The 26,635-nt window shown below is 32.9% G+C and overlaps 1 protein-coding gene and 1 long non-coding RNA gene across 3 annotated transcripts; both read left to right on the top strand.

Moving 5' to 3' along the window:
- Positions 1–538: 538 nt before the first annotated feature.
- LOC107914644 (3beta-hydroxysteroid-dehydrogenase/decarboxylase) lies at positions 539–13,749 on the top strand. 2 transcript variants are annotated; one of them, XM_016843612.2, is made up of 12 exons: positions 539–973; positions 2,181–2,270; positions 2,364–2,497; positions 2,597–2,767; positions 3,136–3,252; positions 3,346–3,425; positions 3,789–3,975; positions 10,272–10,389; positions 10,918–11,092; positions 11,905–12,061; positions 12,994–13,060; positions 13,206–13,749. In XM_016843612.2, the coding sequence occupies exons 1-12, from the start codon at positions 712–714 to the stop codon at positions 13,358–13,360; spliced, it is 1,713 nt and encodes a 570-aa protein (XP_016699101.2). In that variant the 5' UTR covers positions 539–711; the 3' UTR covers positions 13,361–13,749. The 2 variants fall into 2 exon arrangements, with proteins under 2 accessions (XP_016699101.2, XP_016699100.2); XM_016843611.2 differs by having other exon boundaries at positions 542–973; positions 13,155–13,749.
- A 9,557-nt stretch (positions 13,750–23,306) lies between these two features.
- LOC121222178 (uncharacterized) lies at positions 23,307–24,790 on the top strand. Its single transcript, XR_005919244.1, has 3 exons — positions 23,307–23,464; positions 23,802–23,975; positions 24,498–24,790. It is a non-coding gene; the product is annotated as an uncharacterized lncRNA (long non-coding RNA).
- The last annotated feature ends 1,845 nt before the right edge of the window (positions 24,791–26,635 follow it).

Raw genomic sequence — 26,635 nt, 5'->3', positions numbered from 1 at the left:
ACGTGCAACACAAGTTACTCGTACAAGTTTTAAATTATTCGTATATTTTATTTTTAAATCGGAGGATCAAATATGTTTAAGCACGTTCAAATTCACATCTTATTAATTATTATAACAATAATATTATCTACTAAGGTAAGACTTAATCAATTGATATTAATACTAAGTGATAATATGTTTTATATTTTATTATATTTTAGAATAAATACTTGTATATAAATTATAATTTAATATATTAATTAAATTTTATTTTGATACAGTTATATTTACTTGAAAATGATTTAAATTCAACACATTTTTAAGAGAGAAAACAACTCCAGGGTTTGATTTCACCAAATCTAAATCATGTTATATATTAAATCAAAATAAAAAATTTTAAAAAAATAAGAAAATTGTTCCTTAAAAAATGCGGCAAATAAATAAATAATAAATTACATTTAGTTGGAGTTGTAGTTTTCACCTGAAGGCGCCACCGATTGCTGGACCCCAACCCCCACGATCCATTTTATCTACTATCTTTTATTTCCCCCCCTCTTCTCCTACATATATATGCTTTATTTTTTTATTCTTTTACTTTTTTTTTCTCTGAAACAAGGAAGGCCAAGGAAAAAGAAATTAATGCAACGGTTCCCCGCCAAACACCGCGTTAGTTAACGACGCCCATATTTGTAATCCACCGCATACCAATCGAACACATTGGCGATCCCTACAATGGTGGTGAAGACGACGGCGAATGACGTGGCCACCGAGAAGAGGACGTGCGTCGTTCTCGGGGGCCGAGGATTCTTAGGGAGATCGCTCGTTGCCAGGCTGCTGCAACTCGGAGGTTGGATCGTCCGAGTCGCCGATTCATCTTCTCACTCGCTGCTCACCGATCCTTCCGTTTCCGACTCTCTCCTCTCCAATGCTCTTTGCTCAGGTCAAGCCTCCTTTTGCCATGTCGACGTTCGCGACACATCTCAAATCATTATAGGTAAAAGCAAAATGATTCATATATTTTTTGAAAATAAAATGATTTATATATTATATGTATGTATGTAAAGAAATATACGTTCAATATGCGAATATAGACCTCTTTATGTATAAGCATTTCATACTGGATCAGTTATCTATTTTTTTTATTATATATTTTCAAATTTAGGGTGATTTTAAGTTTATTTTAGCTGAGAAACCAGTCTGCGCTAATCATTATGTTTGCCAGAGTTAATTATTTTATTTTATTTTAAGGTTTAGCTGATCCCTTTTGCTTTCTAATGACGTTGCGATAAAGTAAAAGCATATTCATAGTTTATTTAAAATGAAAATGGTCAAAAAGTAACACTAATTATATCCGCTAATTTAACATTATTTTTTAAAAGTGCTTTTAAATAAAAAAGTATTTTTGAAAAAAAGTTAAAATTTTTTGCTTTTACATTTAGCAAAAAAAAAGTGTTTTTTAAAGTGTTTCTTTTCAAAGTACTTTTAAAAAATTTAAAAATATTTTGTTTAACAATATTTTTATCTTAAAAGTATTTTTTTGTCTCTAAATACTTGTGAGAGAAGTAATGCTAAACTGACCCGTTTAAAGAAGTTAAGTCCTATGTTTTAGTAACTGAAATAGCTTTTCTTTTGCTACATTTGCAAAAATGTTGTTTGCTTTTAAATTCAAACACCTATTTTTTTTGTTTGGAAAAACAAACTTTCCAGATTTACTAGTTTTACATTGTCCTTTCTTAATTGAAATGAAGAACCTTTTGTTTTAACTTTCTTTTTATTAGAAATTAAAAATAAAATGGAAAATGGTAACAAAGATGTCTTACCGGATGATTTAGTTAGCTGGAATGAATGGAAAATTAAGGTCTATGGTACCGATATTTTGTTCCTGAGGAATACATATTTTGATAATTGAAAAGTTGAAAAAAAATGTTAGAGTTTAATCAATCCTTTTTATTTATTTTTCCTTTACAAACTTACCAACGATGGACTTATGGAATTGGTATTGTTTGGTTGCAAGAAGATTAGCTAAAATATAGTAGTTTCTGAATTCTCTGTGTTAGGAAACTGAAAGATACTGATATGATGAGGAAATACATTGAATTCATAATATAGTATCTTTAGTCTTATTTTCAGTTTTAAAATTTCCTTACAACATTGAGAATGTTTGAGAAATTGACTCCGTGTTGACAATGCACCACTTGCAGTAACTAAAGGTGCAGATGTTGTATTTTACATGGAACCAACTGATTTAGACATACGTGATTTCTATAATTGTTACATGATCATAGTTCAAGGTAATGGATCTTTTCCCCCCTCATCTGATATTCTAGCTTTGTAATTATATATTATATTTCTAATTGATACCCTTGTGGAGATCATATATTCAGGTGCAAAAAATGTCATTAATGCATGCCGGGAATGTAAAGTTAGACGACTTGTATACAACAGTTCTGCAGATATTGTTTTTGATGGATCACGGGATATACTTGATGGTGATTTGTCTTTCATTTGCCCGGGGAAAGTATGTTTTCTATTGCTGCAATCTGATGAAACACTTTGGAATTTGGTTACTATTTGTCGTTTGCTAACTGTCCTTTATTTTATCAACGTACCAATACAGTTTAAGGATATGCTGATTGACCTTAAGTTTCAAGCGGAAGGACTAATCAGGTTAGCAAACAATATTGATGGTCTTCTAACATGTGTACTTCGGCCTAGCAATGTCTTTGGACCAGGTGATACACGGTTTGTGCCTTTGCTAGTGAATCTAGCCAAAGCTGGTTTGGCAAAGGTTTGTGAACTGTCTCAACAATATAACTTTATCTGTATAGAGCTACAGTTTTACTACTATCTTATTTATCTGGAAACTTCCTGATTATTATCAATAGTAGCTGAAACAGAAATACAACAGCCTACCTGTAAGAACCTCTCATTTTTATCCTAACTTTTCAATTTTGGATTTATCTCACATAAGAACCTTAGTTGTTATGCCTTTTAGGTTTTTTTTATGCTTTTGGTGCAGGAGGATATCTGTTTGTAAAATTCTATTATTTCTCTTGCTCTTTTCAAAAAAAGAAAAAAATGTCTATATTATGTTATGATGCAACGTGGAATATTTCTATTTAATTCTCTTTACATTGACTGGGTTTCTTATTTCAGTTTATTACAGGATGCGGTGAAAATATGTCTGACTTTACCTATACTGAGAATGTTGCTCATGCTCATATCTGTGCTGCAGAAACTCTAGATTCTCGGGTGGTATCTGTGGCTGGAAAGGTTCTCCTTAAAAGTGTCATTAGATATGCAAAATTCTCTCATATTTTAATTTATATTGAATCTTTGTATAAGGGAGATGTTCCCAATATGCAGGCTTTTTTCATCACAAATCTCGAGCCGATAATGTTCTGGGAATTTGTGTCTCTCATACTTGGAGGCTTAGGGTATCAAAGGTAAAGCCTCCTGATTTTCATAATAAGTGAAGCATGATATATCATTCACCAGCACAAGGTGCCGCTGAATTTTGCCATACCATTAGCAGCAAGGATCTTTACATAGGAATAATCTTCTTTCTTGTTTAGCAGTGGATTGCAGATGATATCTACCGTTATGGTATACAAAATCTGTTGTTATATGTTTTACCATCCTGTTTGATTTCCTTCTCTGAATTCTAGTTGCTTTAGTAAAAATTTGTGTGATTTTGTCTTTCTGCTGCATTGGTTGCTGAAGCAATAAAAATAGTCTTTCCCTTTGTTTTGATTGTGCGAGTCTTTTAATGATTTTTTGCCTAACTGAAGTTGTCAATTGTATTGCAGACCTTACATAAAGGTTCCTACTTGGATGGTTTCATGTATTGTCTCACTTCATCAATGTAGAAATGACAAATTGTACAATTACAGCGTATCACCTCACTACATGCTTCAACTAGCTTCACGCACCAGAACTTTTGACTGCTCTGCAGCTCAAAATCATCTTGGATTCTCACCTGTTGTCTCCATGAAGGTATGTTTCTGCCATCTTTCTTTTAATGTAAATGTTGTTCCAATAGGGTCGGAAGCGTGTAAATTATTGTACTAAAAAATCACACAAAGTTCAATTCCCAGGGAAGAGAGGTGGATCACATGGATCTCTTAAATACCAAGTCTTTCCTTAGACAGAATATCCCTTCTATAATAATTTAATAGCACAATTAAATACTACTATTATACCCTCAAATATTGAAAGAAAAATAGGACAAGAAAGAACACAAGAGTTTTAACGAGGTTCGGTAAATTATACCTACGTCCTCGGGCACTAACACCAGATGATAACTTTACTATCTCCAAAGTATTACAAACAAATAGAATTCCTTAAGAATTCTCAAATGGGAGAAGAGAGAAAACTAAGAGAGAAAGATTGGTTGGGATGAATTGAAATGAGAAATGAGAAGGCCTATTTATAGTTGAGGTTTAAGGACCAAACAATAAATAGCCCATTATCTCAAGGACCAAAAAAAAATTATCCCATGCCACTTTTTCAAAGTCAACTTTAGGGTGCTAAACTTGCACCACTTTGTATTGTTTGCCATTAATGTTGTCTCCCATTAATGTTAACAATCTCCACCTTGAAGATTTGATTAGGATAATCACATCTTCACACACTTTCTTCAACTCCCCAAATTCGATAAAGCTATCTTTTGTAGTGCCTACAAATGCACTCTCGAGCGCCATACACCTGAAGGTGCTCAAATTCTCAGGATGTTAATCAAGTTCAAACAATGATTAAACTTGATTGTTGTTACCACCTTGGTCATCATATCTGCGGGATTATCTGCTGTCGGAATCTTCTGAAGTAGAATTTTTCCTTTTTCAAAGACTTCCCGCACAAAGTGATATCTTACGTCGATATGTTTGGTTCTTGAATGATAGACTTGATTTTTCGCTAAATGAATAGCGCTCTGACTGTCACAATATAAACTTATGTGACTTTGAACAACTCCTAAGTCTTTCAACAATCCATTAAGCCAAATAGCCTCCTTAATAGCTTCTGTAACTGCCATATATTCTGTCTCTGTAGTAGACACAGCTACTGTAGACTGTAAGGTAGACTTCCAACTCACTGGGGCTTTCGCAAGAGTAAACAGATACCCCGTAGTTGAACGACGTTTATCTAAATCACCAGCAAAGTCGGAATCAACATATCCAACTACAAACTGACCAAGTGCTTCATCCTGTTCAAAAATTAAACCAACATCTACGGTTTTTCGAAGATACCGTAGAATCCATTTCACAGCTTGCCAATGTCCTTTTCCAGGATCATGCATATACCTGCTCACAACTCCAACAGCTTGTGAAATGTCAGGCCTCGTACACACCATCGCATACATCAAACTTCCAACTGCATTAGCATATGGGACTTTCGCCATATATTCTCTTTCTTCTTCAGTCTTCGGAGATAATTGAGCACTAAGTTTCAAATGAGAAGCAAGTGGGGTACTTACATGTTTTGTGTTTTCATTTACACCAAAACACTGTAATACCTTTTTCAGATATTGCTTCTAATTTAAACAGAGCTTGCCTCTCAATCTATCTCTACTTATCTCCATGCCGAGAATCTTCTTGGCCTCACCTAGATCTTTCATCTCGAACTCTTGATTCAACTGAGCTTTCAGCTTATCTATCTCATTTTGGCTCTTCGAAGCGATTAACATATCATCAACATACAAGAGTAGATAAATGAAAGATCCGTCATGTAGCTTCTGCAAATATACACAATTGTTATATTTGCTTCTTGTGTACTTCTGCCTTCTCATAAAGCTATCAAATCGCTTGTACCACTGCCTCGGGGATTGCTTCAATCCATATAGCGATTTGTTCAGCTTACAAACCCAATTTCTACCACCAGCATCTGTGTATCCTTCGGGCTGAGTCATATAGATCTCCTCTTCTAACTCACCAAGCAAGAAAGCTGTCTTAACATCAAGTTGAGCTAGCTCCAAATTCAACTGTGCTACCAAGACCAACAAAATTCTAATGGAGGAATGCTTCACAACAGGGGAAAATATATCATTGTAGTCAATTCCCTCCTTCTAAGCGTAGCCTTTAGGTACCAATCTTGCCTTGTAGCGAATATCCTTCTTGCTAGGAGATCCATCTTTCTTTGCGAATACCCACTTGCATCCGATTGCCCTTTTACCTTTCGGTAATTGCGCCAACTCCCAAGTATTGTTCTTCCGGAGAGACTGCATTTCTTCATCCATGGCGCTTTTCCATTTATCACTTTCTAAGCTTTGCATTGCTTCTTGATAAGTGATAGGAATATCATCAACAACGGGAAGGGCGTAGGCCACCATATCAGTAAATCGAGCAGGTTTACGAATTTCTCTCCGTGGCCTTGCAACTGCAACTGGTTCTGGTGTACTTAGTGGTTCTTGGGTCAGAACCTCTTCAACCTCTAATTCCTCCATTGTGGCTGGAGAATTAGACTTATTAACTGGGCAAATCCCCATCTGCTCAAACTCCACCTGTTTTGGAGTACACTCCACCTGCTGTGGAGTATTGCTCGTCTGAATATCTTTATCTGCTACCTTTTTCAATGTGGCAGATTCATCAAAGGTAACATCTCTGCTACAGATCAATTTCTTTGTGCTTAAGCACCAAAGACGAAATCCCTTCACTCCAGAAATGATTCCCATAAAGAGAGCTTTCTTTGCCCTCGGATCTAACTTTGACTCCTTCACATGGTAATATGCAGTGGTTCCAAACACATGTAAGGAATCATAATCTGTAGCCGGTTTTCCAGACCATACCTCCATAGGAGTTTTTCTTTCTAATGCAGATGATGGCAAACGATTAACAAGATGGCCAGCGTATGTCACAGCCTCAGCCCAAAATTGCTTGCCCAACCCAGCATTTGACAACATACATCGAACTTTCTCCAGCAATGTTCGATTCATACGCTCTGCCACTCTATTCTGTTGTGGTGTATCCCTAACTGTGAAGTGTCGAACAATACCATACTCTTGGCACACATCGAAGAACGGATCACTTTTATATTCCCCTCCATTGTCCGTCCTAAGCCGCTTGATTTTCTTGCCAGTCTGGTTTTCGATCATAGTTTTCCATTTAAGAAAAACTCCAAGCACTTCATCTTTAGTTTTCATGGTATACACCCAAACTCTTCTGGAAAAGTCATCAACAAAAGTAACAAAGTAGTGTTTTCCTCCCAACGAAGGTGTTTTGGAAGGCCCCCACACATATGAGTGAATATATTCCAAAATACCTTTTGTATTATGGATAGCAGTGCCGAATTTCACTCTCTTTTGCTTTCCCAGAACACAGTGCTCACAAAATTTTAATTTGCAAGCCTTTGCACCTTTCAACAATCCTTGCTTTGCCAGAATTTGCAAGGATTTTTCGCTGGCATGTCCCAACTTCATATGCCACAACTGCATTGAGTCCAAGTCTTTGTTACCGAAAGCTGCAGCGACTACTCCAATAACTGTACTACCTTGGTAGTAATACAAGTTATTTTTCCTGATGCCCTTCAATATCACAAGTGCGCCAGATGTTACTTTCAAAACCCTATCTCTCATAGTAACAACTGAACCATTGGATTCCAAGGCTCCCAATGAGATGAGATTTTTCTTCAAACTGGGCACGTACCGAACATCAGTCAGAACTCTGGTTGATCCATCTTTATTCTTTAATTGGATTGAACCTATCTCAACAGTTTTACAGGCATTGTCATTGCCCATATAAACAACTCCTCCATTTAGTTCTACTAAATCAGAGAACCACTCCCGGTTAGGGGACATATGATAGGTACAACCCGAATCCAATATCCACTCATCTGAATGGAACGACGATGATGATGCAACCAGTGATAGTTCAGAGTCACTAGTATCATGCTTAGCAACACAAGCATCTACAGCAGCTTTTCCCTTATTCTTCAGCTTTGGACAATTTTTCTTCCAGTGGCCTTTCTTATGACAAAAAGCACATTCATCTTTCCCGAGTCTGGACTTTGACTTTGATCTCCCCTTTTGAGTTTTCTTCCGAGTGTATGAACGACCTCGGACTACTAAAGCTTCTGTATCTCTGATTGAGTTTTTCTGTTTGTCCTTCTTTCTCTGTTCATAACTGTATAAGGCCGCACAGACTTCGCTCAGAGATATATCACTCCTGCCATGAAGTAGAGTAGTTTCTAGGAACTCAAACTCCTCAGGAAGTGACCCCAATAGCATCAAAGCCAAATCTTCATCTTTGAATGTCTCATCCATATTCAGCAAATCAGTGACTAACTGATTAAATTTGGTGATGTGATCATTCATTGTGGTACTTGGGACGTATGTGAAGCGAAACAGTCTTTTCTTCAAGTGGAGCTTATTTTGACTGTTTTTCTTCAAAAATTTTTCTTCAAGTGCCACCCACAACTTATTTGCAGAAGTCTCCTTTGAAAAAGCATACCTCTGCTCTCGAGAAAGGCATGATCGAATTGTGCCACATGCCAACCGATTGATCGCCTTCCAATCTTTCTCCTGTACATCATCTGGTTTCTCTTCATCAATGGCAATGTCTAGACCCTGCTGAAAAAGGGCATCTAGAACATCACTTTGCCACATACCAAAATGGCCCGTGCCATCAAAGATCTCTACGGCCAATCTTGCATTTGCAATTGTCGGTCTTGTCCACATGGACGATGTTGAAGCTCCTACACCGACCGTTTTCTCCATAATCTTTCAATATACCTAAGGAAATCTTTTCTGATGTGGAAGATCAGTTCAAACTGCAACCACAGAGCATACTACGACTAACCTTCGGCTCTTGATACCACTTGTTGTTCCAATAGGGTCGGAAGCGTGTAAATTATTGTACTAAAAAATCACACAAAGTTCAATTCCCAGGGAAGAGAGGTGGATCACATGGATCTCTTAAATACCAAGTCTTTCCTTAGACAGAATATCCCTTCTATAGTAATTTAATAGCACAATTAAATACTACTATTATACCCTCAAATATTGAAAGAAAAATAGGACAAGAAAGAATACAAGAGTTTTAACGAGGTTCGGTAAATTATACCTACGTCCTCGGGCACTAACACCAGATGATAACTTTACTATCTCCAAAGTATTACAAACAAATAGAATTCCTTAAGAATTCTCAAATGGGAGAAGAGAGAAAACTAAGAGAGAAAGATTGGTTGGGATGAATTGAAATGAGAAATGAGAAGGCCTATTTATAGTTGAGGTTTAAGGACCAAATAATAAATAGCCCATTATCTCAAGGACCAAAAAAAAATTATCCCATGCCACTTTTTCAAAGTCAACTTTAGGGTGCTAAACTTGCACCACTTTATATTGTTTGCCATTAATGTTGTCTCCTATTAATGTTAACAGTAAATGCATTCTTTTCTACTAAATAATGTACCCATCATCTGTCCATTCTTTTAGCACTCCTATATTATATAGAATATTTTATTGATCTTCTGTTAGCCTATTTTTTTCATAATTTATGCTGAGAGTTCTACAAAACTAGAATTCTTATTATCAGTTGATTGGCCAATGTATGTATATATTGCATTCAATTTCTTTTTCTGATTTTGTATTTTCTTTTCGTCTCTCGGTATTTTATTTCCATAATGTACTTCTTTATAGAGTTGAAGCATTACTCCTTGTTTCCACTTCTGAAAAATTGACCAGATTATAACTCATCAGTTGATTTCTACAGTAAATTAAACATTCTTGGCTTCCATTTATTTTTCTGATAAGCTGTAATGCATATAGGTAATAATGGTAGTGCTTTCTTGTTCTAGTTCCTTACTATATCCCTTGAGAGGGACAGATGTATTTGTCTTTGATGGCAAGGTAAATGGAGTGGGGTTAATTTCGCCTATTTCCTGGAACAGAACTGATAGGAAGAATGGAATTTTGTAGAATTGGGTATCCTTGTCGCTTCGTGAAATTAAAAAAAGCAAAATATAGCCTTTCAGAGTAAGTTTTCTAGCGGAATCCAGTAAAATCTTTTGTCCTCATGCAGTTATCCTCGTTCTTCCTAGTTGAGAAGCAGAAGACCATTTTCATTCTCTGTTATGCGGTTTCCACTCTTCTTACATTCCGTCCCACCTTAAGAGATAATTAATGTTAGGTTCAAGCTCTAGCTGATTGAATTTAGCACATAGAAGTGTTTGATTCGAAGACTGTTACTTCTCGTTTTCTGATTACCTGGAAATAGTTTTTCAAGATCCTGCACAGAGACTGCTAGCTTTTTTTCTATCTGAAAGTTTGACGTCTTTTTTGTTTCTTGTTGCTGATAATACAGGATGGTATCAAGTTAACGATTCAATCATTCTCTCATTTAGCCAATGACTCATTTTATACGAAATACGGAAATTTTAATGAACAATCCAAAGCAGAGAAGATGCTGGGCAGCGGGATAGGTAATCTATTATTTGATTTTTTATGCAGAACTTCATAATAGCATTCAATAGGCATTTTCTTTGAAGTTTATGTTTGGCCAAAGAATTTCAAGTGGTTTTCTTTCAATGATTGAGCACATGTTCAATTTGTTAGTATATTTTTAATGTTGGAACTATTTATTTCTCATGATTACTATTTAGGTCACCAGTATTATACCTAACTTTCAAAGCCCAGGAGCTTTCTGATGCATGCTATGTAATAAGATTGTACTATGGGAGGAATAGTTGAAATTCAATTCTTTCTTCCTTCAAATGTTGATGAAGGTTTTTGGGTTTGTAATTGTAACCAACAGGCTGCTATACAGTCCATGTTGACTTTAGTCTGAAGCCTAGGCCAACATTTCGTGGCAAACTGTACAATCAAATTAAAAACTTAAGACATTACGCTTGACTCAGCATCTTTTCCTTGGATGCATCCAAATATGCTACTGTAAATAATCGAGGCTTGATAATGCAACTATGTAATGACCTTAAATTACTTTGTTTCAGTTGCAGACATCTTGCTGTGGAGAGATGAAAGGAGAACATTTGCATGCTTCTTTACTCTGGTTTTGGTATATTGCTGGTTCTTTCTCTGTGGAAGAACTTTTGCATCATCTTTAGCCGACCTTCTGCTTCTAGTTATAGTCGCTCTTTATGGACATGGCATTTTATCATCAAAGATGTGAGTATTGGTAATAATATGCTAGGTTGTCTGATGGCATTTCATTGGGCCTTTTAACTGCACCCTCAATTTGCTGAAGTTCAGCTGAGCCCCATTTTTACACATTGACTGAGTTTATCTGGAACTTGAAGCAGTAGCTCAGTCCTCATTCCCATTTTGGTTTTCCCATTTCATCCTTTTTCTTTTCCTCTGTCCATGTTTTATGCCAAACTCTTCTATTAATATTATCTTTTTCTCGGACATATCTTTCTTTCCTTTTCACTGTTTTGGCTAAATTGCTCTGGCTCTTCATTTTTCTTGAGGGTACTGGGGTCCGACTCATCTGTGATGCTCACACCCGAATCTGAGTAATGTAGAAATTTCCTTATGCTCCAATTTCGCATGGGCCATCAGAGTTAAGGGGAAGAGAAGGGAGATTTGCTGTTGTTTTCTTGAGTTTTTATAGTTAAATAGATGCTATGCAGTACTTTTCATGTTTCCCTTTGTGCACTTTTACCATTTCTGTCAATATAACTAAATCAGGCTTTCTTCCCATACAATAAAACCAGAATATTAGATGCCGTGATTTTCCAATTAAAGAATGTGGTTTAGTTGTGTACATGGCATAGACCACTTGACATACCAGAACATTTTTCTCTCTAAAGTATTTACACTCCCATTATCAACTTATAAACTGCAAGTTTTACTTTTCCTTCGGTAACCTGTTGAATTTGAATTTTGTAATTTCTTTATTAAATATGTTTTTCAATCAAATGATCACTCACAAATATGCATATATAAATGTCTCTCAGTTATAACTGCCTTTGAAACAGATGTGGTTTTGCTGTTCAAGAGATACCTTCGTCTCGTTTCAAAGTCACAGAATCAGAAGCTCAACAGGCAATGAGATCCATAGCACATACATGGAATAAAGGAGTACGTAGAATCAAATCGTTGGCGAAGGGAGAGGATTGGAGCAAGTTTTTCAGGGTATGTACTTTTATGGCAATTCTTTCAACGGTTTCATGCATTTTTTAGTGTTTATTTGTTTTAAGGGCTTTTATTCTAGAACATGCAGAATATGAAATCTCCAATCTAGAACTTTTTATTATACTTGTCCTCTTGAAATCCTCCTTGTTCGGGTTAGATCTTGTTTCCAGGTGCATTCTGGTAAACTTATGTTTCCAAAGTTATTGGGTTGTATTTATATGTTCTAAAATTTTAAATCACGACCTAAGACCTCCCATACACATGAAAGGTATGAATGTTGTCATGACCGATTGACTAGATAGTCTCATTTTCTACGTAGCACCATGTCATGCTTATAATCGGTATTGTACTCTTTGGACACTCATAATTTCTCAAGATTTTGGCATCTGAAGTTGCACTTCCCCAGGTTCAAATCCAGGACGCCTCATATAAGGTTTTGCTTTTGTTGGACCTTTAAATCCAGGATTAGATTCTTTTGCAGGATTAGATTCTTTTATTAGCCTTACATGCTATGCTATTTGGGTGTGTGTGAGTATCGAGTATGAGTATGTATCTAACATGGGTATATTCAATTTTTTTGAAGTTCTTTCATGTATTTAGAGGCCCTTAGAGAATCATATCTTCTCATGTTTAGATAATGTATCAGATACAAATACCTAAAAAATAATAATGAAGAGTAGCAACCTAGCTTACATGCATAAACTTTGCCCAATATTCAATGTGGATTTGTTGCACATTTTGACTCGTATCAAACTTGCCAAATAGGAAAATACACAACTTTTTTGATTGATTAATCTGTACAAACTATTCATGAGTCCATACAATGAACAATTATGGGCATAATACTAAGTTCTATGGTGAATTTTGGTTTACCTATCCAAGCTTTTCTTCATTTTCATTGAATTTCTCACTTATGCATGTAACTTGTTCAGGTTGTGATTTCCATTTATCTCTTCAAGTCGATTCAGGCTTATTCCGTGGCTGTGCTTTTTGGCAGCGGTGAGGAAAAAACTAACAATTACTTCCACTAATAAATGAGCATTTCCTTTGGTTTAATTGTGGGTATTGACATTAAAAATAATCCGTAATGCAGTACTGGTTTTTGCCTTCACTGCATTTTTTGTTTATGATCAATATGAAGCAGAGATTGATGCATTAAGGATTCTTATCTTCTGTGGTATGGTGGAGTTAAAAGGATTGTTATTAAGGAAACTACCAGCTTCCATCTCGTCATTTTCTCAACACGACAATGTATTACATCAAGAAAAAGTTCCCGCTCGAGTAAAGGAGTGGAAATAGCCGGATCATGCTCTGGTAGTTTTTTAGTTCCATCACTGACTTGCATCAAACCTATATTGCTCAGATATAGGCATGAGTGTATGCGCCCGGCGTGGGTATGTTTAATTTTTTTCTAAATTTATTCATGTATTTGGAAGGTTCTTGAAGGATCATATGTAGTATCGGGTCATAGAAATTATTTTCCTAGAGAAGTAGTCATAGGTGCACGTAAAGTCTGTCACTTCTAAGTAATGGTTCATTTTAAAGCGAGTCAGGGATACATGCACATACGTATCTGCATCGGTAACACATACTGAGTGTACTAGAAAAATACCTTTTTTTAAGGTAGAAAGATACTTAAAACATTTGTTTTTCGATATTTCATATTAAAAGCTTAAAGTTATCTCAAATATTTCAGCTTTATAGCTTCTTCACCATGAGGAAATGGAAACCCAACTTTAGAGCCTTGGAGGCCTCTTTTAATTTGGTGGTTGTTTGGGTAAGGCTGCCAGAGCTTCCCATAGAATACTATGAATAGGAGATACAAGCTAAAATTGCCCAGAGCATGGGTCATCTTTTCTTTGAGTCGATAATGCAACTAGTTTCGTGAGTAGGGGAAAGTTTCTAGGTTTTGTATTCAAGTCAATATTGAGGATCCCCTTAGATAGTTCATAGTGATCCAAGGAAGGAAACAAATGCTACAATATGAAGGTATTGACAAGGTTTGCTTCTCTTGTGGGAGAATAGGGCACAGACGGGAATCTTGCCTTATTTCATATCCAAACCTTACTATGGGCACAAAGGATAACCTCGTTGAAAGTCATAAGAACCCTGCCGCTAGGAGCCTTAAAGAGGGAAAGGGAATGTTGAAAATCAAGGCAAACAATAGTGTAAAGGCCAACGTTTCTCCTAGTGAAGAAGATGCCCTCGTATAAATAGGATTATAAATGAGTTTCAGCGTACTCAAACATATATCCTTGTGCACTGACAAAAATATCAATGCCAACCGAATTAAGATTCAATCAAGTTTAAATGGAGACTCAATCAAGTTTAAATGGACTTTAATTAACAATTTACAAATATGGGTAAACTTTGAGGTTAATATTTTTGGACAAAATTAGACTTGAACAACAATATATATTATGAACGCGATACATAAATTAGTCCAAACTCAACATAACTCATCCCAATGACACTACTAATTTTACATATTAAAAATATTAAAAATATTATAAGAGTAGAGGATCAAATGATGACAAATTAAAATAAAAAAAGATTACCTACAAATCTTTGACATTGTTGATAAAGGCTGAAGCCCTGAGACATTAAGCGCATCAATTCAAGTTCCATTATGTGCAAATAATGTATGAGCTCCTAAATCCACGCTGTGGGGGTTTTCACCAAAATTATTCTAATTTGATTCTAGGTATTTTTGAATTATGGTTGATTTGGATGTGCAATTTCATTATGTGTAGGTTTTTTTCTAAAGCTATTCTAATATAATTTAGGATATATTGCATATCATGGTTGATTGAGATGTGTATTAATTATGATTATAACTTTAAAAATATAAAAAAGATTAAATCCTAAATTTCAATATAATAAACATATTAATACACAATGGCCTTAATTAAAGAGATGGTATGGCTCAACCTAGGGGTGAGCATTTGATCGAGTCAAGTCGAATCGAGTCAAAATATTTTAAGGTTAGTCGAGTTGACGAATCCTATTTTAGCAACCGAACTCAATTTGAAATTATTCAAATCAAATCGGGTCAAAAAATTTCGAGTCGAGTTAATAAATCCCTATTATTTATACTTTGTTGCATTTACATGAACCGATTATTTAACTAGTAGACGAAATACAATATTATTTAATTACATAAATATAATAGTTTTGCCTTTTAACTTTATGGGTAAATATTTATCAAAACGACGTAATTTTGCCTTTTAACTTAATGGTTTTGACTTTTAACTTTAGAAAATGTAAACATTTATCAAAACGACATAGTTTTGCCTTTTCTCATAAGAATTTTTTGATACCTTGAATTGTGTAGTGCATATTCGATTTAAACCGAAAATTTTGATTTTTTATTCGAGTTGATTTCGAAAAACTCGATTAACTCTAATAACTCGAACTATTTTATTCAAAATTTGAAATTTTTATCGAGTTTTTCGAATCAAATCGAATTTTGCTCACCCCTATCTTAAATTAGTTAGCATGATTGTTGATCTCTTATCATTATAATATTGAGGAAGAGAAAAGAGATGACGGAATTTGAACTCATGTCATTTAGATACCCAACCAATGCTCTAACCTATTCTCTAAGTAAATCATGACATCATTTTTTTGAAAGCACAAGCCTTGGCAAACAAGGGTAAACTACACTAGTAGTCATGACATATCCTAAAAATTGGGTTAGTAGAATCGGTTTGTGGACCGGATGTCAGAATTAGGTTTGTAGTAATAATTAGGTAAAAATACTAAAATAATAAACGAAGCTAAAATTTAGATAAGGAAATTAAAATTAAACATTTGATTATTAATTAATCTAAAACAAATATTAAATACGAAACCAGATTTGAAAATAATTAAAGAAATTGGTTTTTAATTAAATTAGGACTAATTTGAAAAAGAGTGAAAATCCAAAGTGATTAAAAGGGCAATTGCCCAATTTTTAAAAATTAGTTGGCTATTTAAGCAACAACCCGTCACTTCCCTTCATCATCTTTTCCATTTGATTTTTTTTTTAAATTCCCCAATCTAAGCTTTTCTCTCCAATTAGTCAAACAACTTAGATTTTCTAACCTCTCAAACACCTAATCAACTCCCAATTTTAAAGAAAATTCATGTTTCCTTCATCAATTTCTTCAATCTCTTCTCATGTTCATCATTGAATTAGAATCTACAAGTCATAGTTTTTTAAAATTGAGGTAATTTTTTATTTCTATTGTTAAAGTTAAGCATGTTGTTATTTCAAATCGAATTTTAATTTATTATAATGAGATTTTGATAGGCCTAATGCTTTCTAATCAAAACATGGTTTAAAAATGGTGAAATCTAAAATATCAAGTAAACTTGTTGTTTTAGATTAATTTTAGACTTATTTTGAACTAATTAAAAGCTTTGTAAAGTTAATTTTATAGATTGTTAAAGAAATTTTATGAATCGAATGTTTTCCTTATTATAGAATGTTCTTGAAAGCTAAGTTTTCTGGAAAAGTTGAATTCAAATAATTAGATGAAACTGATGTCTTAGATCTGTAATTACATGATATTTAGGATGTTTAGAAACAAATTCGATGATTAAAAATGAAAATTAAGTGATAAAACCTTCTATTTCGATAAAAACGAGTTAGATTTCGGTATTGAGAAAGGAGACTGTAGATCAACGATTTTGCTATGGTTTGAATGTGATTAAGGCTATAAATAATGAGTGTGTAATGTATTTATTATGTATGCAAAGAGTCGGATCAATCAGGAGCTTCTACGAGCAAGGCAAAGGGCAAAGAGAAATTTCCCTAGCCTTTGACGTTCGGGCGAAAGCAATACGATAAGTGATCATAATTGGTACTTCTAGGCACAATTCAATGAGTTATTAGGAAGCTTAGGTTAGCCTAAACACCTATCCTAAGTTCCGAGCGTAAGTATCTCTATTCAATTTATTATCGTTATGCAAAATCATGTTTATCAGATGAGTTATGCTATCTGGTTTATCATGAAATGTCAATGAAAATGTTATGTATTTTGACTAAATATGATATGAGTCCTGCTAATTTTATGCACACTATATGAGATCTATATGATTTGGCTTTTTGAGCATTTTGAGAGCACTTGAAAGTACATTATATGAGATTTGATAATGTAATATGAACATGAGTTAAATGATATGTGAAAGTGTGCATAAAACAGTAAGTGTATGTGTTTAAAATGAATATGTTGGCATTGTGATCTCTTGAAACCATTGGATATGGTTGACATGTCATAAGATTGTGAGTACTCATGATTATATGTTTATGTTTGGGCGATGAGACCTCGGGATATGTCGGAGGGATAAGGGAATGTCGAGCATAGCTCAATTTATCGAGATATGTTTGGTGTGTTTGGAGAGTGTTAGCCATGTGCTAAACTTCATAGGATATGCTAGACTCTGAGTCCTTGGTTATGTTTGGAGATTTGTGTATCCAATGCTTTATGTTTTATACATGTTTCATGGACACTAAATGCCAATATATCATTAAAAAATGCTAAGGATGATGCTTGTGCAATGCCATGTAATAATGTGATAGTATGCTAACCATTAACCTTGATATTGTGGCTTGTTGTGGCATCTTTAAACACTCACTGAGCTAGTTAAGCTCACACTCCTTTTATGAACATTTTTGCAAAGAAGTAGCTTTTTAAGGAAGGGAAGTGTGCAAGCAACTGATCCATCTAAGGCATTCTATCGAGTATGTGATTTAGTTTTTCAACTAGCAAAAAGATGGCAATGTGAGACTGTTTTGTAAGGGATTTAGACTTTATTTTTGTTGATGGTGTAAAAGGACTTTCTAACTAGTTTGTGATTGTTTGGATGATTGGAAATTATGTTTGGAATGCATGTTATGTGATGTTTAAGCGTGTGTGTTTAAAATGCATGAGAATGGTTGAATAATTGATATGATGATTAGACTGGTATGCTGTAGAATTAGACATGTTTAAAATGATCAATTGGTATAAAGTGAACCATCATTGCTCTACTAGAAATGCATGAAATACTAATTTTGGTATGCTAAGTAATTGAATTGTTACTTAAGGATTTCATGCTAGCATAGTTATTTACCTAGGTTGTTAAGTTAGGTTTCTAAATGATTTAATGTAATTAAGCATGTTTTGTATGATTTATGTATGCTATATGATAGATTAGAATAAAGACTGTGGCATAAAATCACGAAATGGTGTAACAACCCGGTTTAGACCCTAGTCGGACAGTAGTTTCGGGCCACAAATCTGAGTCAAAAAAATATTTTAATATTATTTTCCGTAGTTTTAGTATGTGAATTGATATGTGTGAAATTTTCGTGATTTAATTTATCCGTTTGTGTGCTTAAATTGAAAAAAAGGGCTAAATCGCATAAAAAGTAAAAGTGGCATTCTCATTGTTAAAGTGCTAAGTTGTTATGATTTGATTTATGAGAAGTCCTTTAAAGGGTTATTATACCATTATAAGGTTAGTGGACATTTATGTCCATGATTCAAATGACTTATATTATGTTTTTAATAAGGTTAATATAGTAAAAAGTAAATAACATGTTATTAAATAAAATAAAACATAAAATGGCCATGCAATTAGCTTTATTTTGCCGAAACTTGAGAAAGAAAAGAGAACTGTTGAGCTTTTGTATTTTCGACACTTTGAATATTAAAATTAGGTATGTTCTTTGTTTGGTTTTCGGTAATTTTTACGTTTTTGAGATCGTTGCTTCGAATATTACGTAGCCCATACTTTAATTTTTGGAATTGATGATGAATTTGAGATTTACCATTGTTGTTAATGTAATTAAATTGTTGCTTGATGATGAAAAATAAATCTTTGATGTTTGATTATCATGTTTAATTAAGTGATTTTTGATAAAAATCTAAATTATGGATTTATTTGTGAAATTTGAAAATTTAGGGACTTAAATGTGAAATAAAAGAAATATGTGGATTGCTAAGGACCATAGGAAGATTCGGCTAAGGCATGATGTTGATGAATTTTGTGTATTTTGTGTTTTGTGAAACAGGGACTAAATTGTAAAAATGTAAATTTTAGGGGCTAAAGTGTAAATTACCATAATCATGTGTCTATGGTTTAAATTGAATAAAATTTGTTATTAAATAGTTACATTTGAATTTATTTAGATTAAGAACAAAAGAAAACAAAATTAAATCAGGGGAAGTCAAAAGTGGTCGAGTAGTCAATTTCATCTGTTCGTCTTCGTTCGAGTAAGTTCATAAGTGAATAATTGATGCTAAATTGAATGTATTTATTTTATACGTAATCGAATTAAATTGTTTATATGTATATCTTCAATGTCGAATTGAATTCAGCTTAATATGATTAATCTAGAGCTTAATTCAATTGATTTACGACATTCAAAAACAGTACGAGCTACATGAATTCTGATATGTGATATCGTGTAAGACCACGTCTGGGACGTTGGAAATGAATTGAGATTTACGTGTAAGACCATGTCTAAGACATAGGCATCGTATATGTTTTCGTGTAAGACCCTGTCCGGGACAGTGGCATCGTTATTTGAATACATGTAAGACCACGTCTGGAACATTGGCATTGTACGAGCTATTTAGAGCCGTCTGAATATCATTTTTGATTCCGAATGGTATAATAGGAAATTATATGGCAAAATCAAATGTGAGTTGAATTAAACAATTCAGGTATGTTTAAGTTATACGAAGTTTGGAGATAAAGGTAAGTACTTTGCATAACATGAAAAGATGAATTAATCACTTAAATATGAGTATGTATATATAGATATGTGTTCAAGATTAGTTGAATTCGGCCTATTAGTATAACTTATATGTCTTCTTTGAAAACTATTTGCTTATAATTTACTAAGCTATTAAGCTTACGGTGTGTTTATTCATTCATTGTTGTATAGATTTTGAAAGCCAGTTACGAGCTCGGGGATCGTCAAGGAAGTCCGTCACACTATCAAACTCTATCTCGGTATTTTGAAAGCTAGAAATTTCGAACGTATGGCATGTATAGGCTAGCATTTGTTTTGGTTGGTCTTGAAAATTGTAGATATTTAGCCATGCAAAAATGACTTGATTTAATGATGATATGCTAATGCTTAAGTAATTTTTGGGACATGGTATATATGTGTAGTATGCTTGGTATATGAATTCAGTATGATAAAAAAAATATATGTATATATGGTTTATGATTTGTTCATGTTGGTAAGCTTGATATAAAGATGATGGATTTGTTTTGGTTGTGTTTTGTTAATGATGCTATGATAATGTATAATCAGTCATGAAAATAGCTCATTTTGGAAGTATAATTTATAAGCGTATTTGTGCGATGATTGATTATATAATTCGGCTTAAGTGAAGTAAATATAGTTGATGGATGTATTTCGGTTGTGGCTTATTATTGATTTATTTTGGATGTATAATTTGTCTTGTGTAAAGGTTTGAAAGTGGTAAATAATGTGTTTTTGATATAATACTTATGCTCACATAAGTTAAGTTATATATGTGTGATAGCTTGCATATTGGTTGTTAAAAGACAACTTATGATGGTAAAATATGAACATGTTTTCGTAATTGTTTAGATGGTCATTTAGGTACGGTTATAAATGCTACAATTAGCGTTGATACGAGATTGTGAAATTGGTTGGTTTATCAGAGGATAAATTTTATGACTGAATATATAGTTAAAGATCGACAGTACATATGTATTTTGGAAGTGGTGAAAGGATGTGTATTTATATTTGGCTAACAATAGGTAAAATATACTTATACATGTCTATGATATGTGTTGACACCATTTTTTGATGAAAACGGGGTCGACTTGGATTTTAAAAAAAGAATGAAAACGGGAGTCGCCACTAATCCTTTTTTGACGAGGTGTGATCGGGTCACCTCAAAAAGTGGTTGTTTTTAATAAATGATTTAATTTTATTAAAACAACGATTTTGGTCTACGAAATTCAGAAAAATGAGTTCGGGAGCCGGTTACGCACGAGGAAGGATTAGCACCCTCGATACGCCCAAAATTGGTACCTAGTTGATTAATTAGTGTCTTAGTGTCGAAAATTGAAAATTTGAAGAGTTTTAAAAAATACGATCCTTAAAAGAAAATCTGATATCGTGAATTGAAACATAAGATTCTCTTGTTCCGAAGGAATATCACATCCAGCACGTTAGGACACGATACTCTAAACCATCGAAACCAAGATCACCTTATAGTTTAATGAAACCATACTTTGAAGCTTTAAGAGGATATTTGGCTATTTAGTCAAACGAGAAATCGAAACCCAGCACGTTAGGGCACGTTTTCTCGAGTTTCCAAACGCGAAATATTGCCTTATTTAGAAAAATTTTCCTTTTGGTGTTTAGTGTCAATGCTTGACAAAACAATAACGAATACGACAAGGTGAGCAAAGTAAAGTGAGTAACAACAATGCAATAGGCAAAATGAAATGACGAGGCGATTACATAAACAAAGCATACAAATAAATAAATAGAACTAACATTTAAAAAAAAGCACAAGTGTACACGAATAAATAAACAAACACCAAATAACAATGATGACAATAAATACAATTATGTAAAAATGTATATGCATGTATAATTTAAAGCCATAAAATAAGAAATGCATATAAATTATAGAATATGAAACATAGATAAATATATACATATATATAAAATCGGTAAGTATTATAAAAATAAAAATGTAAATGTGTTTATATATATTTACAAATTGTGATAATATAAAATATATGTATGTGAATTATAAAATATGTGAAATATACAAAAAGCATTTTTAAGAATATAAAGAATATATATAAGTATGTATATGATGTAAAATATGCATAAATATATGTAAGTATATAAGAATTATGAAATATGAAAAATATATTTAAGTATGTATAAGTACGTATATATACATATATATGAATTAAGATGTATGTATTTATGCTTATACCTATGTATACATAAAAATATGAGATATAAAAATATAAAAAAGTATATTTATAATAAATGAAAAGTATGTACGTAAATATATTATAAAAATGTATCAACAATTTGAAATTATGAATATTAAAATATTTTAATATAAATAATATATAAGATGATGACATATATATTTAGCGATATTAAAAATCCATATAACATACATAGAACATATATAGTATATGCATACCTTAGAAATGATAAGAATGATAATAAAACTATTTTCTACACTACATAAATACATACACATATATATATAAACGACAGTATATACAATATAATATTAGAAAATATATATAATAGTGTAAAATATAACTAATAATATTAAAATATATACAATGATAATATATATAAAAGATATATGTATATATAATTATATAATATAATATTAAAATATAATAATACGACATAAAAAAACATGACACAAATAAAGTATAGTATTAAGAACACATATATAATACATGAAGAATATACATAATACTAAAATATTTAGGTAATATATGCGTATATTAAAAACTAGTAATAATATTACCGAGGTATATACAAATATGTCAAGTATATATACGTATTATAAATATATAAATATATAACAAAGCATAAACTAATAAAAATAATAATAATAATAATAATGATAACATTGGAATATAAAAGAAACAAACATAAGATTAATAAAATATTAGAATAAAAATGAAATAAAAATATTAAATATGAAAATATATATATATGTATACACGTACATAATAAAAATATATACTAATACATAATACTAATACTAATACTAATAATACTAATAATATAAAAATAACAAGGATATTTAATAAAGATATAAAAATAAACGAAAAAAGGACTAAAATTGAATTAAAAACAAAGTTGTGGGGCCAATTTGAAATGAAAACAAAGAAAAGGGACTTAATTGTACGCGCGTGAAATGTTGGGGGACCGAAACAACAATTATTCCTTTCCATTAAAACGCAGCACATTGGCGGGGACTAAATCGAAAAGCGCGAGAAATTATAGGGCCAAATTAAAAACCATAAGAAACTTAATTGTGAAGCATCAGAAAAGCGGAAGGACTGCGCGCATAAATATCTCATTCAAACGAAAACACGCGGATCCTCTAGCGGGTCGGGTCGGATGGGTCGGGCATGACCAAAACGACGTCGTTTTGGGGCTTAAGTGTAGCCCCCAAAACGACGTCGTTTTGGAGGGCTATATAAGGCCTAAACTAACCAAAAAAATCATTTGGGGAGAGGGAAAGAAAAAAAAAAGAAGAGAGAGGGAAGAGAGAAGGAAGAGAGAAGGGAGGGGGAAGGAAAATCCGGCTAGGGGGCCGGTCACCGGACGGCCACCGGAGGCTCGCCGGCGCCGGCGCCGGCCACCGCACGCGGTGGCCGGAAAAGGTAAAAAATTTATTTTTTGTTTTTTTATTTGTTGTATATTTTTATGTTAAATAGATAGAAAATAAAGAAATATATGTATATGTATGTAAAAATCGAAAGGAACAAAGAAAAAAATACAACCTTTTATTTTTTCTTTTTGTTTTTAACAATCACTGCTATCTGTTTATTGAAGACTGTAAATTTCTCTTTAGTGTTTACAAAGTAGAAAAGAAGAAGAAAGAAAAAAAAAAGCCCCCCGTACAATTTTTGATTCGGGTTTTTATAACCCATTTTCATCTAATTTCCTATTGTTTCTGTTTTGTCTCTTTGCTTGGGATGGGCACGATGGAGGTGACAGAGGCATGGGGTGCAGACGGTGATGGGCATGCGTGGAGGTTGGCGCGGAGCAGAGGCGTGCGAGGTTGAGTGGTTGCGCACATGGGGCAACGGCGCAAGTGGGCAAGTGGGGGGGTTTGCTGGTGTGGGCCCGGGCAGATTTTGGGCTTTACAATATGTTTTGGTTGTGATTTTGGTAATTAACGGTTAAATTGTTAAGTTAAATGCTTGAGTTTAAAATGTGCCATATATGTGATTTATGAATTTGGTAAATGATAGATAGGTGTTTTGGATATTTCATTAGTCAAGTGGTGTTATAATTTTGGTATGATTTGAGTCGGCTCTTACGTATAAAATTGGTAGTTATTATTTTGTTAAAGTGTGCAGAATTTGGTAAAAACTAAAGTTTATACTTGACCATTATGTGATGTTGTTAATGTCATGTATATATATATTAATGTTTAATAAATTATGTGGTTTGGTTTGACTTAGTAAAATGTAAAGAGTGCATATTTATAAATACTATTTTTGGAAAGTAGTTAATGAATAGATTTATATGAATGAATGTTTGATCTGAGTTGTCTTTTGATCGGTAATGCCTAGTAATCCTAATTCGGCGACGGACACGGGTTAGGGGTGTTACAAATGGTATGTCTAGTTTGGTGTCAAATTGTCATATGCAAGTTGCTGCGTTTATTTTTTTTTGCAAAAATTGCAGACGATGTCGCGACGACCCATAATCGACGTTGCGACGATGGATCATTGTTGGGACACCGTTTATTGCATTGTAGGGACGATAGCCTACTTCCAGATGGCGTTTTGATGTGATAATCGTGTCATCATGACGTGGCACGCTATGGTTTTGGGTTTGTTTTATTATCTTTGCAATTTAGTCCTAACTTTTATACAATCAAATTGGAGTCCTTAAATATTATGAAATGTCTTAAAATTTTGCATGATTAAGTATCATATGTTTAATTTAAAAATTTTATCTTTAAATTTGTAAAAAGGTTTTCCGGATATTTTTCTAAATTTATGATTTGGTCCTTAAACTTTGTCTTTAAATTCAAATGAGTTTTACTTGTCGATTTTAGCTGATTCTTCAAAAAATTTCTCGAGTAAAACATTATAACTGTATGTATGCTTAACTAATGTTCTATAATTGTTTTGTACGACATGTGTTAAATGACAATTTTACCGCTGGATGTTATTTGATGATTTTTACTAGAAAAGCATGTTTTAGGTTTCCTTTTTATGCTTATGTTACTTAATAATTGATGATTATGCATGCATTTATGTGGTGTGATCGGTGATTTTGGTGGTGTCTGGTGTAATTGTTGATTGGTAAGGAGGTCATGTAAGTGACTAATCTAACATTTCGGATTCGGGTCGGTTCGTTCCGGCTAGGTTTGGGGCTCCACAAGTCACCTAATTATTAATAAATTTCTTTTTTTTGTCACCCAACTACTTGAAAAGTTACAAAATGGTCACTCAACTATTCAATTTTATTTTTTTTGTCACAAACTGACTAACGATGATAACTTTTAAAATTGGAATAACAACTTTAACCTTCAACATTTATAAATTATGTCAATTTAGTCTTGATTCTAAAAAAGTTTAATCCTCAACATTTGCACATTGTGAAATTTTCTTCTTTTTTTTTTGTAATTGTACTTTGAGGGTTAATTTTAAAAGAATAAGAAAATAAGAAAATTATTATTTTGGATTTTTGGGTGTTTCCATTTTTTTTTGTATATTTCAATAAAATTTAGTTGATAAATTATGTGAAAGGGTCACAAAGAAAAGCAACACTACAAAGATGACCAATTACATAATGTAAAAATGTTGAGGGTTAAAGTTGCTATTTTATAAAATTTAAAAGCTATCACCATTAGCCAGTTGGTGATCAAAAAAGACAAATTGAATAGTTTGGTGACTATTTTGTAACTTTTCGTAGTTTAGTGACCAAAAAGATATTTACTAATAGTTGGGTGATATTTCCTAACTTTTCATATTTAGATGACCAAAAAAATTTTATAGTTGGTTTTTTTCGAAATTGACCCAAAAGACTTGATTAATTATGAAAATGACCATGTGCAAAATATTGTATGAAAATTATCCGTTTCCTACAGTACACACCGGTGCCGTCATTATTGAGCAACCATCAGCTTTTTTTTTTTTAAATTTTGGGTGCCACCAGATAAATTGGCGGCATCAGATTGAAGTGTGATTATATAAAACGTTTAGAGACTTGATGAATCAATTATCCTTTTTAGATTGACTGAAAAAAAGGTGCCATCAAAATAAATACTTTCCAAATTTGATATATTTGCATTTTAGGTCTGCCCCCTTTTGAAATTAAATTTAAATAACCCTTAAAAATATAAGAATAACAAAAATAAACCCTTCTCATTTTTTTAAATAATAAACTTAAAAAACTATAAAAAAGTTCTTATTTAAATTACCCAAATATATCCCTACAAAAATTTGCTCAAGTTTATCTAAATTCAAATAGGCTAGGGAATAAATTGAAAATGTTTACATTTAGATAAACTTGAGGAAAATTTTAACGGATGTATTTGGGTAATTTAAATAAGAATTTTATATTATTTTTAAGTTTATTATATTTTTAAAAATAAAAAATGAGAAACGTTTATTTTTGTTATTCTTATATTTTTTAAGGGCTATTTAAATTTAATTTTGAAAATGGACAGACCTAACATGCAAATAGAACAAAAGTTGAAAAGCATTTAATTTAGTTCCTCGGCACCCTTTTTTTTCAGCCAATCTAAAGGGTAATTGTTTCATTAGGACCTTGAACGTTTTATATAATCACACTTCAGTCCGGTGCTGCCA

This window comes from Gossypium hirsutum, chromosome D10 (assembly GCF_007990345.1).
Source record: "Gossypium hirsutum isolate 1008001.06 chromosome D10, Gossypium_hirsutum_v2.1, whole genome shotgun sequence".
Taxonomy (NCBI): Eukaryota; Viridiplantae; Streptophyta; class Magnoliopsida; order Malvales; family Malvaceae; genus Gossypium; species Gossypium hirsutum.
This window is presented reverse-complemented; position numbering and strand designations above follow the sequence as displayed.

Coding starts and splice junctions, on each gene's coding strand:
- LOC107914644 (XM_016843611.2), top strand. CDS start 712: ATGGTGGTGAAGACGACGGCGAATGACGTGGCCACCGAGAAGAGGACG. Junction 3,426..3,788: donor GGAGGCTTAGGGTATCAAAG/GTAAAGCCTCCT, acceptor ATTGTATTGCAG/ACCTTACATAAAGGTTCCTA. Junction 11,093..11,904: donor GGCATTTTATCATCAAAGAT/GTGAGTATTGGT, acceptor CCTTTGAAACAG/ATGTGGTTTTGCTGTTCAAG.